The sequence below is a fragment of the Colletotrichum fructicola genome, assembly GCF_000319635.2.
Source record: "Colletotrichum fructicola Nara gc5 chromosome Unknown KSG_Nara_v1_contig01, whole genome shotgun sequence".
NCBI classification, from domain to species: Eukaryota; Fungi; Ascomycota; class Sordariomycetes; order Glomerellales; family Glomerellaceae; genus Colletotrichum; species Colletotrichum fructicola.
In genome coordinates this window covers 7475304-7490672 of record NW_027094051.1, presented here as the reverse complement: position 1 = coordinate 7490672, position 15369 = coordinate 7475304, and the positions used below count along the sequence as shown (strand labels likewise).

Here is a 15369-nt window from a genome sequence, read left to right as displayed (position 1 = left end):
TCTAAGCCCATCTTGTACGCCGCATGTCTCCTACAACTTCGCACTCTCCTCGAGTAACTTGAGCAGTCTTCCGACACGCTCGGCCTCTCTGTACCCGCTGACGACGGCTCCAGCAACACTGCCACGGTGCTCCATCTCGGTGTGCTCTCCGGCAAAGCCAAGGCGCCCGTCCCAGACAGGCCTGCTCAGCTCCTTGAAGTCAAGAGGACTGCGCTCGCCGTTCTCTGAAACGATAGAGGGAGTTGTTGTTGCACCACGGGAGTACTCGTCAGTCAGCCAATTAGTCAGGCTGGTGTCTGTCGGCTCTGGGGGTTGAGAGGACGGCTGGAACCGGGAAATGAGGAACTTGTGGAAGGCGGCAGCTACATCCTTCGGGTCGTGTTGCAGAAGGGCGGTGGCAGGGGTCTCTGAGAGATAGGTCAGAAGAGTTGGGCTCGGGCCCGGTAGCGACGGCGCCGCGAAGTTTGCGGTGACCAGAGTGGAAGCCTCGAAGACTTCAAGGGGCGTAGAGCTCTCGGTGACGGGCTTAGTGGATGTGGGCAAGAAGGTATAGGAGCCGGCCTTGTCGGCCTCGGGCCACCAGGCGCTAGGGTATTGAAGCAGAAGCTTCTCGAGGACGCCGACGTGGGTGCCCTTAATCGCCTCCTGAAATCGGGGTGGCAGAGCGGGACTGAAGGTGCTCTCGGAAAGGGTCTTGAGAACACCAAGAGGGATGGTGGAAATAGCCGTTTTTGCCGTGAACTTGTTGCCGTTGGTATCCGTGACAACGACGCCGCTCTCACTTTGAGATACACCCGCAATCTTGGTACCCAGCTTCACCTCGACACCCTTGGATTTGGCATCCTCGACGACCCTAGTGACGAGAGCCTGGTAACCTCCCTCGGGAGCAGCATCGGAACCTGCAAATGCCGTAGCACCCTCCCAGCCAGCCCACTTGAGCGAAGCCTTTTCGAGCTTGAGGCCCAGCGGGACCTCTAGGGATCGAGCGAGAGCAGCGGCCAGTTCCTTTGAGGATTCGTCAGAGGCTGTTGAGAAGAGAGCCGAGTTGGGTGCCAACAAGGCAGATGCCAATGAGGCAGACGACGGGGGAGACGGGTTGGGAAGCTTGGTAGAAGCCTGAGCAGCACCTAAGCCTGAACGCAGGCTGTCGGCACTAGAACTGGAAAGGCGGCCTTCATGTCATCAGCTATGGCAATTCTACTCCAGGTCAAGACGTGAAAACGAACCATTGGGGCCATAAATCACACCCTCAGCAGGCTGGGGCAGGTGAGCAGCCTACTCATCTCATTAGCCTAACGCCAGTCATGCATAGGTAATCGCATCGACTTACAACACCGAAATCCTGAGCGATATATCTAGCAGGGTTTCCTTCCCGGTAACCGTGAATCCAGCTGCATCCAACATCAACCTTGACATCTCCCTTGACCCAGGTGTTGGCACGTCCTCCGATTCTGTCTCTGGCCTCTAGGACCAGGACCTTGCGTCCCTTGCCGGCGAGCTCGCGGGCGGCAACAGCGCCGGACCAGCCAGCTCCGATAACGATGGTGTCTAGTACTTCTGCCATGATGCTGCGAATAGACATATGTACAGCCAAAGGGAACACGAGAAGATGCTTATAGAATCAGATGAAATCCGGGGTGGTGCTTCGCCTGATTAAATGAACCCCCACCAAACACCCCGCCCGTCCCCAACGCTGTAAAGGCGGCGGGGGCGGAACCTAACCCGGGGAGATGTCCGACCGGGCCGACCATCGGAACCGGCGAGGTCTTCCAGGCGCAAAGGGCCCCTCCCTCGTCTCGAGGACACACCTGAACTTGCTCCAAGTTCCGTTTCCGGCCTAATTCCGGCGATACCCAATGGCATCATATCTTGAAGTGAAGTTGTCTTCGCCAAGAGATAAGGTTTTCTGCGTATGCTGTGCTTCTTGCCCTCAACGCGCTTTTTTCCCTTTTCGTGTTGAAAAGTGCGTCTTCTACATCAAGTCATTGAGTGATTGAGAGGAGATTGAGCAAGCTAGAAAGCCGGCGAGGTTTGTATACGATCAATGACAGGCGTTGCGGCCTTTTCTCTTATTCTGTGCGAGTATGCTCACTATTTAGTCAAGTTTTGAACTTCGTTATCATCCTCACATCTTTTCGTTCTTCCTGACGTTCTTCTGACGTTCTTCTGACGTTCTCGCGTTGTTCATCAATTGCATGACCACCTTTGAAGAACGCGCTCCGCTTCAGATTGGCCTAGATCTTGCTCTTCAACTTGAGCAAGCAATATAGTTCCGAACACTCGGCGGCCTTGCGATCTAAGCTTCACCGCCTCCCCAGCATCACCGGCCAACCCACGATATCCCGTCCAGCTCATCGAGATACTCCTCATACGAGCCATCATCCTCACCATCTCGGGCCTGTGCCGACCCGCCGAAGATGGCACCAAAATCTGAGTATACGTCTTCCAGGTCGTCTTCGTCAGCCCAAGCGTACTGGCAGTCTTGGTCTGACGTCGGGAACGCCAGAGGAGCGTCGTCATCCAACTCTTCCAACATGGTCTCGGACGGCGTCAAGTTGGGCGAGCGGGCTGGGTGTAAGCGTGGCGATTTCGGCAACGTGCGTGTGGACTGCGGCGTCCTCGGAGGAGACGGATTCCTCTCCACCTGCGTCGACAGAGCACTTGGACTCGGGGTATTTATTACGCCAGGGCGCATCAAAATTACCCTCGGAGGTGGCTGTTCCTGTCTCTCGGCAAGTGCAGAAGACGGAGCGACGAACCTTGCGCCGGTGGCAAGCTGTTGGCCGTGGTGAAGCACAGCAGCATTGGCAGCCGCAACGGCAATGACGACGTCGCCCCGCTGCGTCGCCTCGTTCCGCACGCGGAGTCTCACTCTGTTCAACACGGCCGCCCGCAACATCAACGAGCTCTCACGGTTGAAGCCCGGTTTCCCGTGCTCCGGCGAGGTGGCCACCGCAGCCAGCTTGACGAACCGCTTATCGCCCGAAGCCGCACCGTCACGGTTGATGATGTGCGTCGCGGGTAGTGAGTACGGCTGGGACAGCCGGCTGGTGATTAGATGAAGTCTCAAGCGACGCTTCTTGGAGCTCAGGGCGGCCGTGTGTGGTCCGTCGACGTCTGAATCTGGCCTGCGGCGTTTTTCGAGCTTAAGCAGCGAAAGTTGTTTAGGAAAGTCAAAGTCGGCTTTCTCATGTTTCTCGCTCAAAGTAACTGCAGTGTTCGACTGCTCTCGGGCTGAGGAGGACGAGGCCTGTTCAGTCTCTGGGGTAGCCTTCGGTGAGGCCGTTGCGAGGAGCTCAAGACATTGTATCAGGGGACTCTCCGCGTCTTTTGGGGCACGGGTTTGGGCTGAATTCGAGGGGCAGCCTCCATGGTTTATGGAGCATTGCCGTGGCACCAATGATGAGAATAGGTCGCTCCCAGCGTCCGAGTCGATGGTGTCTTCGCATCCCGACCTTTCAAGCTGCCATGTCCTGAACGGTTCTAAGGTCTGGCGGTTTAGAGACCCGACTTCGAGCACCATATTTGGGCTTTCCGCGATGGTACTTTTCTGGAGTGAAAGTGTTGGTGGAAGATTTGCTGAAGTCCTAGTCCAGGCCCGCGGGTTGCACTGGAGGAGGACTCGAACGATCAAAGTCGTCTCATTCCCCACATCCGCTCACTGAGTGCTGAGCTTGCTTTCATACACATCCCACTCGAAAGAAATGACGGACAATTCAAGCGAAGGTGACTACGGAGCAAAGCGTCTCCAGAAAAAGAAGGAAGACAGCCAGAAGGAGTATCTCTTGGCCGGATAGAAAGGACCCTTATGTCAAGTGACGGGCGTGCGGGCTGAAGTGGGGAGGACGGGAGAGGCGAAAAGGCTAACTCGGGGCCGCGACTGCAAGACAAGCACGAGACCCAGTCTCCTACTTATTTTGCCGGATTCCTCTTACTACCGCCGCAGAGGCACAGAAAGTGTGGAGAGGCGGAGAAAGAGAGACATAGGAGGGAGATCAGCGTGGACCAACGGGGCGGAACCGCTCATTGGTAACCTGACCAGCGTGTCGTGTTCACACTCTGTTCCCCTCTCACACCTCCTCTTTCCTAGCTGTGTGGTGCTACTTCGCCGTACCACGCAGACCAGACTAGGCGGAGCGAAAGTTCGATATTGACTGATGTGTGGAGGAAGATGAAGCAGGGCAAGGGTCGCGGGAGGCAGGAATGGCAAAGACCTGGGGAAAAGACCAGCTTGGAACGAATGGGATGGTCGGGATGCGGCGGTCCCCCCCTGGTCATGCACCACCACCCCGGTCTGGGGTTGAGAGGGGCAGACAATGTGACATGGGCAGGAAATTGGGACTTTTTTTTCAGCCTTCAGGCTTGGGACATGCTTGAGCTGTATGCAAGTTGAAAGCCCAGGAATTCAGGTAAGCATGTTGTGTAACATTCCCAAGAGGAAGGCAGATATATATCTCATCTCTTGCCGCCCTGTTCATGGTTTCGCGTGGAAGTAGACAGTGGTTCATGATGGCTTGGCATCAGGTGAAGCTTCAGTCGGTCTTTGTTCATCGTAAATAAGTAACCCATCGATAACATTGATGAGGAAGTAAATGAGAGAAGCGCCCGCTAGGGAGGAAGAGACATGATTTCCTGCACCCCAGACTAGAGACTGCCCTCTCCGAAGTCGATGTGACACGACGATGCACGCCACACATATCTTCTAGGTAGAAGGCCAGGTGCTGACGCTGACACCTCCGAGAAACAAACCGGAGGCTCGGTGGGAGCGCGTTTGCGGGAGCAGGGGTGCTGATAGCTTGGAGGGGATAGAAATGATGCGCAGATTCAAAGGCCAATGTCTCTATCAGTGTACCCAGGAGTGGCTCTCGCCACTATCCGAAGAGCTGAGAAGCCAGGAAGAAGACACTGCATTCCTGATCATCTCGATTTTTCCCATTATATTTCTACAAAGCCCAATATACAAAAGTCATGTTTTTCTGAAATTTTTGGCGGCTTTTGGGCATCAAGCAATGTTTCTTTTTCCGCCCGTGGCTTGAGTCACCCGCAGCTCTGAGGTTTTCCAATTGCGCTCATCCAAACAAACAGCCACGCTTTCAAATATGGAGGGCCTCACTTGGCCCTGCATCTTGTTTCAAATAGCATCCCGGTTAGGAAGTCCGCAGTCGGCCATCCTTTAAAGGGCTCGATTCCGACGACTGATCAGCGAGATCACGCCTCGGTAGAGCAGGCTGTCAGCAACGGGACAAACTGCAAAGATCTGCCTCTTCGCCTCCTCGCTAGCAGTTTGACTGGCATCCACCTCGAGTACCGAAGGAGCCAGAGCAGTCGGAATGTAACAACACAAAAAGAAGCACCAAGTGCTCAGAAGGCGACGGCAGAAGCTGGTCTCACACCGAACATGTCTCTCATTTGCTCGCTCAGTTTGCGGGGAAAAGCCGTCTCCCCAGGCCTTGTCCTGCCATCGTGTTCATGCGCCTGGCCCATCACTACGGGGTGCATGATGCAGTGTGCCCGTCCAACAGAAATCATTCCGACACCGCTCATTAGCAGCACCGTTTGCTTGATGGCATACCTACTCTGAGCTGAGAAGGGGGGGAGCAGGGCGAGGCGAGGGCGTTGGACGCGGGGAGCCCGGAAGAGCATCGCGCGGTGCTCGTTTGCCCACCGAGCAGTGCATTTTCCGTACGGATGGCTGCTGTGGTCTGGTTTGGGCTGTTGGACAATGAGCGGCTAGCCACGACATGGGAGGGTCACGCGCCGTCCAGGAGAATTCTCACTAGGGGGTGATTTCGGGGTGAGAAGAGCGGGTTTTGGACTAATAATGTCGGGGACGAATGACTTTCTCGATGTGGTTGTAACTTGTAGTGTGGGCATGAATTGGGTTCGTCCGTCGGTGGCAGCCGGGCGGGCTGTGCGGTGCGTCAGTGAGTACCTGCTTACCGAATTGCCAAGGAGTCGTCGACATTGACAAGTTCTCTGCGTCTTTTCCAGCGTTCTTCTGTCAGTTGGTAAAACATACCAAGCCTTCCTAACCCAAGAAAGTCATCCAGAAGTCCGGAACGCCCGCATGCTGCAACTCCTGCGTATTGAGCCCAGTAAAGCTTGTCGAATACAGCAGAGATGGGTTCAAGACCCTCATCAACTGCCTGGCACAGCTAGACAATTAAGCCAAGACCCACTGGTCTGCTGTGTCTTCCATCAGTTGTCAAAAGCGCTGACAGTGGGCTCTTGGCCGAGGCCACACACGCCAGGCCACAAGTGTAAGGTGACAACCGACCAAAAGTTCGTCTGAGGTCGTGTTTGTTTTTTGGGTCTGTGAAGAGAAGAGTCCTGTCAGATCGAGGCAAACAGGTGGGCAATGTGTCCGCAATTAAGGGTAGCAGCGGCTTTGGCCTCTTGGGAAGAGTCGCGACATGGATGTCCAAGTACTGTCAGAGCGTCGAATGCCTTGAATGACACCGTATCTCCGGGCAATGGTGATCACTCATCAGCATCGCCGTCTTACATCAGCCACTTGGCGTGTTTTCCGTTCAGAGGTCCCCCTATCCATCTGTTGCCACCACCGTAAACACCCCGATGCACCCGGAGCAACACGGAAGCCGGCCATCATGAAGCTCAATTGACCCAGGGCCGATAATTATGGGCTTCTCACGGAGCGAGTCCGGGGGCCCCACAAACAACCACGGCTCTCCCTGGAGATCATCCTTTGCCTCCTCCACTCCAACAAGGAGCAGAATGATCCAGCGTGAGCGAGGAGCTTCCCCTCACATGGCTACCTCGGCTCCGCACCGAGAGTTTGGGGGAGCAGCTCCGGTACGCACGGCCACGGCCCCGCCACAGGCCACTTCGTCCCGAGGTTCATTTTCCACTGGACGACCGATGTCTCAAAAACAGAGACTCTGTTGGGCCAAAAACAAGGCCCCTGGAAGCTTAATTCGCAAATCCCCAAAGCTTTCATAGCTGTCAACTTTACCTGCCAGAACTCATCTCATAAGCGTGTAGAAAGATCCTCGGGTTCGTGCTTTACTTTGATGAATTGATTTTCCATTCAGCCATCCAACGCCATTCACTCTGCCGTCGCACTGTTCATTTTCTCCCTCACTCACAATGTCTGAGAAGCTTTGGTTCCAAAATGTTATGGCACTTGCCCCCCTACCGCCGCCAACTCCCGAGGGCAAAGTCAAGCGATACATGAGCCTTTGGCCAGCCTGGGTCCCTGGATCGGAGCTCGTTGGCGGCAAGGGGCGCGGATCCAAAGCAGATCCTCGAGCTGCCTACGGAGGACATGTGTACACACAAGCCCCGCTAGCTGCGTGTCGAGCGTTGGAGGAGGAGGAGCCGGCAGGGACGGGTACTCACTCAGGGGGTTTTGGACTTCATGTGAGATATCCAGTTGATTTACCAGGTGATGGCCTCGGTCACTAACTCGTCTCTCAGAGTATACAAGGCTGCTTCTCAGCGGCGGCGAGGGCCAACCGGCCTTTCGTGTACGAGGTTTCCAGTTTGTCTACCAGTCGGACGTTCTGCTCTCGCCTGGTAATAGTGCGTCAGCCGAAGGAACCAAGCAAACGACTCCAGGCCGATGACTTCAACCTCGAAGACTTAGAAAGCGAGCTCGGCGATGTCTGCTTTAGCTGTATATGCACTTTCAAACGACCAGAAGAGGGCCGGGTGAGCTCCCAGGAAGTCCCGCCACAGGAAAGGTTCGCCGAAATTCTCAAAGCAAAAGCACCTGGGGACTGGCCCAAGGCGCCTGCAGTGGACGTGGAAGAGATCAAAGCCATGTTTCCCGACGCCTCGGGTCATTTCCCCATTGTGGATATGCACAAGGTCGACTTGACTGGTTGGAACGAAGGAAAGCCGGTAACAGAACGGAGGGAACTGCTCTTCTACCGGCTGAGAGGGCCCCTCCCAGCTGACGACCCGAACCAGCATGTTCTCGTGCATGCTTTTGAGTCAGATCGCAACGGCCTTCTGATGGTGGGCAACCACATCGGCCTCGGATGGAGTCTGGGGACCGCAGCAAGCCTGACGTACGCCTTCGTTGTTCACGTCAACGTTGATGAGGCTGTGATGAAGGATCCTTCAGGGGCGGAGGACGGGTGGTGGATTCAGGAGGTTTCGTTCCCTCGTGCGGGTCAGGGGCGAGGGGCGCTCATGTGTAAGATGTGGAGTCCTTCTGGTGTTCATGTGGCTACGGGATATCAAGACGGCATCATTAGAGAGCGAAAGGTCGAAAAGGAAAAGTTATGATGACATGATGAACCACCGACGACCGGGCAAGGAATGGGGACACGCTAGCCCCAGCCGTTGTCAGGTCTTGTATACATTTTAGGCACTTACGTTAGACAGATTCTCTGGAGGTTGATAGATGGACGAGGCAATTTGGCTGTAGATGAGTTTTGCTTGTAGATGACACAAACATTCCTTTGGCGGGTTTCGCACCTGCAGTTTCCATGCTCTACCTTGTAAACTGAGGTTGTTGCTTCCTTTTCCGTCTTTGCCGCTCTTTCCCCCCTTTGCTGCAACACTGAAGGGACTGTCGATTTGGAGGGTCTGATGACCTGCGCCTTCCTAAACTGCCTTTCTGCTGGCCTCCCGGTCGACGACAAAAAAACTCACCACCGCGTTTTACAGCCAGAGTCTTTTCTCAACAACCACCCACATCATCGTTACCACCATACCACCTCGCGTTCTCTCCTATACCACGCTACTTACTCATCGGTAACCTCGAAGCTCCGTCTGCAGTCACAAAAATTTCAAACTTATCCAACATCGAATAAGCCCTTTTTTTTTCTTGTTTGTTTTGTTTCTCATTCTTCAAGTCTTCAACACCCGGCTCTCGAGGCCGCCTCCCACTCCAACATGCCGACAATCTCACCCTCTCGTCCTACCCCGCTCATTCAGAAGTCGCGCCTGATCTCCTCTATCGCAGAGCTGGAGGAGACTGTGAAGGAGACTCAGGCTGCTGCCGACCTCATCGAGACAGAAATCGCCTACAAGGACGCTGAGATCGATGGCTTGAAACGGGACAGGATCAGCCACTCAGGCTCCACGAAGCGCTTCGACGACGCTATCACACAAATCCGAGTCAAAATCCAGCAGCTTTGCGACAAGTTCGATGAAACGATCGACACATTAGCTGCCCTCAGAGACAGGCTGGAGAAGAAGAAGGCCAAGCTCGCTGCAATTGCCCCTGTCGAGTCCACCGACGCCCCTGATCCCAAGGACGATGAAGAGGCAGCGGCACTACTCGAGATCACAAGCACTCCGTGGGAACAAGTTTTCGTCACAAGCGACGACGGCAAGACTTTCGTCAGGCCGGCTATGCTTCGGGGTGTCCCATCCACACCCATCACCGAAGACGGTCCGTACTGGGTGCCTACATGGACAAAATTCGTCGACGCCATGGACGCAGATCGCCTCCAGCGCCAATACGAAGACGACATTGATGAGAGGCACGAGAGAATGCTGCATGGCCCTCTCACAGACGAGGAAAAGGAGGACTTCGACAAGCGTGACAGGAGGTACTATCGACTGGCCAATGAGTTGAGGGTGGTCAAAAGATGGTTTTGCCCTGGAAAGACGATGCATCCAAACCAGATGATGGCTAAGGAGCACATGCCCGCTGAGGGTATTTGCCAGTCGCACAACCTGTACCAAATCTGCAACGTCCTCAATCGTCTCCAGGCTTTGCATGTCCGAGGCGAGCTGGCTATGGAGCCGCTCTACTTCCTCCTTTGGCGTATGAGTGTCATCTTCGAACGGGGACCGCATACGGGAGCCAAATCTTTCTGCAGGTCTATCGTTGAAGAGGGCCATCACTCTCTCGATCCGGTTATGCGACAAGCCATTATCCGCGGCGCTCAGCATACCAACGACTACAACTTTTATGGCCGCAAGCTGGACAGAATTGGAGGCCAACCGCTTTCCAGAAAATCTCATGTACTGCTATCGACTTCGACAGGGGAACAACACGGAGCTGGAACCACTTCTGAGCCATCAACCGCAACTCCCTCAGGGCTTCGTGGGCCTCGGCTGACATCTGCATCAGAAACATATGCACCGCAAACCCCAGACACGCCGTCGCCTCGTTCGCGCCGGACTCCGACCAAGAAGCGGGTTCAGACAACTGCCCCGGAGCAAGGCCGACGCAAAAGACGAAAGTCTTCCACAACTATTCGTCAACGCACACCCGAAGACGAAGTGATCGTCGTGGACGACTTCACTCCTCCCAAGAAGATGCGACGACTCGAGTTCATAATCCCTTTGCGCCCCAGATCTTCTGTCGAAACGTTGGATTTTACCGAGAATTCTGCAGTGGCTTCTTCCTCGACGAGGGCAGCAGTTTCCACGACCGCGAAGACCTCAAGCACATCCGAAGCATCTGAGAGAACTTCTCACCGACAAGGTCAGACGAGAACAGATCTCGTCAGAATGAGTCGGCCTACCGATGTCGAGAAGCATATCGGAGCAGCGCAGGACGTGATTATGGAGGCAATGACAGAAGGCGAGGAAATGCAGAATCAGTGGCTACACATTGGTACGAGTGGCTCACAGCATATGTCGCCTGACAACTTGAACAGCGACGGCCATCCACGGGATTTGGCTGAAGGGGAACATCATACTGGAAACCAAGAGCCTGACATGTCAAGTGACAGCAGAGAAGACGAAGACATGAGCTCGTCGGGAGTTACGGAGGAGGAGGAAGGACTTCTTCCCAGGGATGAGGAGGTGCAGTTCTTAGCAGAGCATCCGAGAATGGATGTTGGCCCCAGTCCCTTCCCGCGAACGGGTAAAAAAGTTTCGCATGGGTTCATCTTCCCGTGGCTCCCTTGCACTGAGCGTGAGGCCATGGTAACGTACTACTGAGCGATGAGGAGGACGGATTTGGCTTGCTACGGAGGAGGGGAATCAAGGACGATTGGAAACAGTCTGGGTTGGCTTTTGCTCACTTGCTCAAAGATCTCAGTTTACCGTATTGAGATTATTCATGGTACGAATAGCTGGCACTCATAGACATATAGCCGTCCACTGTCGTTGTACGTTTATCTCACAAATCATGCCACTCTCATGCTCCCTTCTCATAAGCTCGGTAATGTCACCGCTCTCATTTGGTCATCTCGACATCACGTGACGTGCAATCGCTTAATGTTCCGGTTACGGTAGGCACCTCTTGGCCAGTGCTCTCTGGAGTGGATTCCCGTAGCTTACCCGACAGCCGCAACATCAAACCATCAAATCAGGCCATCGACAAATCCCTCTCTCTTCACCCAAACCCGACGTCACGAACCTCTCCTCTCCAACCCACCCAATCGCCGCCGCCATGTTCTTGCAACGCTCCGCCATCGCCGTCGCCCGCCGGGCCGCCGTCGCTCCCCTCGCCAGACGCACTTTCGCGACCTCCATGATCCGCCGTACGATCCCTCAATTGATTCCTGCCTGACTCTTGCGTCCCTCCCCCAAATCCCGAAAAAAATACACGCGAGCCCGCCATCCCGATATCACCCATACACTTCGCTGACCCGCGCGATCACACAGGCGATGCTGCTCCCAGCTCCAGCTCTACCCCCGCCAAGAACTACAAGACCCTCTCCGGTAAGGTCTCCGTCAATTGACTCGAAATTCCGTGAATTGGACCTATCCTCGGCCGGCGCGGTGTCCCTGAATGCTGCCATTGCTTCAGGCAGCCCACCCAAAAAACCAACGACACCTCCTGAACTGCGTCGAACGATGGACGGCCATGCAAACGAATTTACGAGCAAACTATTTCGAGAGAAGCAAGGAAACTAACGTCAATTGCTATGGTACAGAGGTCAAGACCGAGGACGACCTGCTCGGTCCCGGTGCCAAGCCCGGCGACATCCCCACCGATCTCGAGCAGTCCACCGGTCTCGAGCGTCTCGAGATTCTCGGAAAGATGGAGGGCGTCGACGTCTTCGACATGCGCCCCCTCGATGCCTCCCGCAAGGGTATGCGACCCATCAACCCCTCGGTATCGAACACCAAAGTCTAATGCAACCCCAGGAACCATGGAGAACCCCATCCCCGTCCGCTCTGCCGGTGACGAGCAGTACCTCGGCTGCACCGGCGCCCCCGCCGACTCTCACGTCACCCTCTGGCTGACCGTACGTCGCCCTCCCGCTGCGGCGTGTCCGATTCCGTTCCGAGCGCCTTGTGCTGACACCTCGACAGATCTCCCGCGACCGCCCCATCGAGCGCTGCCCCGAGTGCGGCTCCGTCTACAAGATGGAGTACGTCGGCCCTACCGAGGACGCCCACCACCACGGCCACGACCACCACCACGGCTACGAGGAGCCCAAGACCTTTGCCGACTTCGTCAAGCCCGAGTACCGATACCAATAAATGCACCATCTTGATGGCGAGCCTGTAGTAGCAAGGGGATCGGGGGCGAGGCGGCATCGGGTTGCTCTGGAGTGAGCACGGCAGATGTGTAGATTACCTTAGTTGTGGCTGTATAGAACCTTTTTCTCCCGACGTGATGTCCTCCGTCCGCTCCCGCGTACCCCGCTCGGACGGCTTTCCGCTTTATACTTTGTAGACGCAAGCAGCTCTGACAGCTTCAACGGTCAACTCTGCCCTGCGGACTGTAATGATGCTTGTTTGTGGTGTAGGCGAAGATGTTCACTCGGGTTCGTCAAAGCTCAACTTGATCTTTTTGCCCTTCTTCTTGCCGGCCTTCTTTTTAGACCCCTCATCCTTGGCCTCGTCTTTCGCGTCCGTCTTGCCGTCTTCCTTGGCATCGTCAACACCCTCGCCAATGACCTTGCCAGCCTTTCTCTTCTTGCTAGCCCCGATGCCAGCAACCTTGTCTGCCTCCCTCTTCTCCTCCTTGGTGACGTCTTCCTTGTCGGCCTCGTCCTTCTTCAGCTGGTCCTCGTCGACGCCCCCGTCCTTGTCCACCCTCACATCGACAACATTGCCTTCGTCGTCGACCACCAGCGGCGCGTCCTCGGCCTCCTCGCTCTCGGAGCGCTTCTTGCCCGCCCTCCGCCGCTTCGAGAGAATTGGATCGGGATCCGCGGCGTTGCCTGCTGCTTGCGCGTGCAGGGCTCGCAGGAACGGTGGGATCTTGGTGTCGTAGGAGAGGTTCTTGGAGGTGATCTTGTCTGACATGGCGGCAATGGTCGAGGCGCGGCACCGCGCGAGATATTGTGCGTCTTTTGGTCGCTGTTGTTAAAGCTGAATCCTGTCATGAAGCATCCCGATTGGGCGGGAGACAGGAGAGACAGGTGAAGAGAGGCTTGCGAGGGTCGTATACGGGGTGGTGTTGTAATTGATGGTTGCGCAGAGGTTGCAGCAGACGGGCAACGACCGTTGTTGACTTTGGGCTGCCCATGCGCTCGCTCGCTTGTACGGAGTGGTGGGGGGCGGCTCCTTAGTGGTTCAACCAGAACCATTAGCGGATGTTTGTTTGCCGATTAGCGGCCTCTCCACCGTCGTAGTGCATCCGCCTCGCTAAGTTCACAGTGGACACGCGCTACGGTTCCGGCCGTTAGCCCTGGGCCGACCCATCAAGGTCCCGACGTCGAACTCGACAGCACCTTATCTTTTCTTCTCTCATCACGGTGCAGAAACGTCACGAGTCACAGCAAAGCTACACACGATTTCGAAAGATTGATTGATGAATCTGATTCAGAATCTCACATCCAGAGGTAGCTACTCTAAAGACCAATGACCAAGGTATCTATAAAGGCAAGAACAGAGTGTAAATGCAAGCAAGCGGTGTCATGTCTGATCCAGCCATACCATGTGCCCGCCCCCGAACGCCTGTGGCCCATCTCGCCATGCAACGCCGTGCCCTTTTCCCCCCCAAATGAAAGAAGTAACGAATCCCTTTTAAAGACAAGAAAAGCGACAGACGAGACCTCGCAGCGAGCTTAAGCGATCTGCTGGACGTACTGGGGACCGAAGTCCTCACCAGTGCCAATGACCGACTTGGAAAGCGTAGCACCGGCGGTGAGCTTGCCATCCTCGCCACGGGCGAAGGCGACGATGCCGTCCTGGCCATCCTGGTTGCCGACGTAGAGGATGCTCTCGTCCTTGGACAGGCTCATCATGCGGGGCTTGGTACCTCCAGAGGAGACGGAGTCGACGAACTCGAGCTCGATGCCGCCGGCGGTGGCCTTGCAGGGGGAGCCACCGGCCGCGGCGGTCTGCTTGACCTTGAAGTGGGCGATGGAGTCGGTCTCGTTGCCCGTGACGCGGTTGGAGACGTAGACGTTCTTGCTGTCGCTGGAGATGGCGATCTCGCCCGCGGCAGCGGTGCTAGCGTTGGCGGGAGGGAAGGCGGCGCCAAAGGTGCTCAGCTCCTGGGTGTGGGCGAAACCGACGCCGGTGCCGTTGTAGGAGACCTGGAAGACCTCGACCTGGTTGGTCAACTCGCAGAGAACCATGTAGTGGGTTGCCTGCTCGGCCTTGGTGGGGTACCAGGAGCCGTGACGGGGGCCGCAGCCGGCGGGGACACTGTTGCTGTTGGAGATGACGAAGGCATCGTCCTTGGAGTCAATGATCAGGACGCGGTCGCTACCGAGGTCGTTGACGGCGAAGAAGCGACCGGAGGGGTCGAGAATGGCCTGGTGGGCACGGTTCTGATCCTGGCGCTGCGTGTTGGGACCGACGGGATCAGTAGAGTTGAGCTGCTTGAGGAGCTTCAGATCGGTGCCCGAAGAGATGTCCCAGATGTCGATGGAGCCCTGGCCGCTGTTGGATGGTTAGCTTGTGTGTTTGGTAAAGGACGTGTTTTGCTAAGGTAATTGGACTTACTAGGAGGCGCCGACGAGGCGCTTCTGGTCAGCAGTGAAGGCAAGGGAGACGACACCTCTGGAGCCAGTGCTGTTGGTGACAAACTGCAGCTTGTCCGAGGCGGCGTCATACTGCAGAGTGTGTCAGCTTGTCAACGGTCTTGGGAGATGAGATGGCAGGAGCCCAATTAAAAAGAATTACGTACGGTGAACAGACGAAGGTCGGCACTGTTCTCATCGACAGCGTAGATGAGGTTAGGCTCCTTGAAAGCCATCCAGCTGGCAACGCCAGTGTCAGTGTAGTTGTCGACGACCTTGAACTCCTTGCCGTCGTAGCTGACAATGGAGATGCGATTGGAACTGCCAACCAGGAGCTTCGCAGCAGTTCCAGCAGATGAGTTGATCTGTCGGCCAATGACAGCGGCAGAGGCGGTGGCCGCTGAGGCGAGGACAGCTGAGAAGCGCATCTTGTGTTTTAATTCGAATGGTGGAAGTGATGGGTTTATTTTGAAACGATCGTGAGATTGTGTGAAAGTGAGGGTGTGTGAGAGAGAGTGTGTGTGTGTGAGTGTGTGAGTGTGTGAGTGACGCGTGTGGTGGAAGT

General features: G+C 55.7%; 7 protein-coding genes across 7 annotated transcripts; 3 read left to right on the top strand and 4 right to left on the bottom strand.

Moving 5' to 3' along the window:
* Window positions 1-30: 30 nt before the first annotated feature.
* Window positions 31-1564, bottom strand: CGGC5_v002125 (Lysine-specific histone demethylase 1-like protein 1; the record flags this gene model as incomplete). The annotated part of the gene is made up of 3 exons (XM_032029186.1): window positions 31-1172; window positions 1227-1275; window positions 1331-1564. 3 exons carry the CDS (start codon window positions 1562-1564, stop codon window positions 31-33), a joined length of 1425 nt encoding a protein of 474 aa, XP_031891634.1.
* Window positions 1565-2320: 756 nt separating this feature from the next.
* CGGC5_v002124 (uncharacterized protein) lies at window positions 2321-3523 on the bottom strand (the record flags this gene model as incomplete). The annotated part of the gene is made up of 1 exon (XM_032029184.1): window positions 2321-3523. One exon carries the CDS (start codon window positions 3521-3523, stop codon window positions 2321-2323), a length of 1203 nt encoding a protein of 400 aa, XP_031891370.1.
* Window positions 3524-7107: 3584 nt separating this feature from the next.
* Window positions 7108-8253, top strand: Acot8-1-1 (Acyl-coenzyme A thioesterase 8; the record flags this gene model as incomplete). Its single annotated transcript, XM_032029183.1, has 2 exons — window positions 7108-7380; window positions 7438-8253. The coding sequence occupies 2 exons, from the start codon at window positions 7108-7110 to the stop codon at window positions 8251-8253; spliced, it is 1089 nt and encodes a 362-aa protein (XP_031891369.1).
* Window positions 8254-8865: 612 nt separating this feature from the next.
* On the top strand, window positions 8866-10872 carry CGGC5_v002122 (uncharacterized protein; the record flags this gene model as incomplete). The annotated part of the gene is made up of 1 exon (XM_032029182.1): window positions 8866-10872. The coding sequence occupies one exon, from the start codon at window positions 8866-8868 to the stop codon at window positions 10870-10872; it is 2007 nt and encodes a 668-aa protein (XP_031891374.1).
* Window positions 10873-11326: 454 nt separating this feature from the next.
* Window positions 11327-12366, top strand: CGGC5_v002121 (Cytochrome c oxidase subunit 4; the record flags this gene model as incomplete). Its single annotated transcript, XM_032029181.1, has 5 exons — window positions 11327-11417; window positions 11542-11598; window positions 11814-11972; window positions 12028-12128; window positions 12196-12366. The coding sequence occupies 5 exons, from the start codon at window positions 11327-11329 to the stop codon at window positions 12364-12366; spliced, it is 579 nt and encodes a 192-aa protein (XP_031891373.1).
* A 279-nt stretch (window positions 12367-12645) lies between these two features.
* On the bottom strand, window positions 12646-13137 carry CGGC5_v002120 (uncharacterized protein; the record flags this gene model as incomplete). Its single annotated transcript, XM_032029180.1, has 1 exon — window positions 12646-13137. The coding sequence occupies one exon, from the start codon at window positions 13135-13137 to the stop codon at window positions 12646-12648; it is 492 nt and encodes a 163-aa protein (XP_031891372.1).
* Window positions 13138-13901: 764 nt separating this feature from the next.
* Window positions 13902-15232, bottom strand: CGGC5_v002119 (putative 6-phosphogluconolactonase; the record flags this gene model as incomplete). Its single annotated transcript, XM_032029179.1, has 3 exons — window positions 13902-14724; window positions 14788-14897; window positions 14972-15232. 3 exons carry the CDS (start codon window positions 15230-15232, stop codon window positions 13902-13904), a joined length of 1194 nt encoding a protein of 397 aa, XP_031891371.1.
* Window positions 15233-15369: the final 137 nt, after the last annotated feature.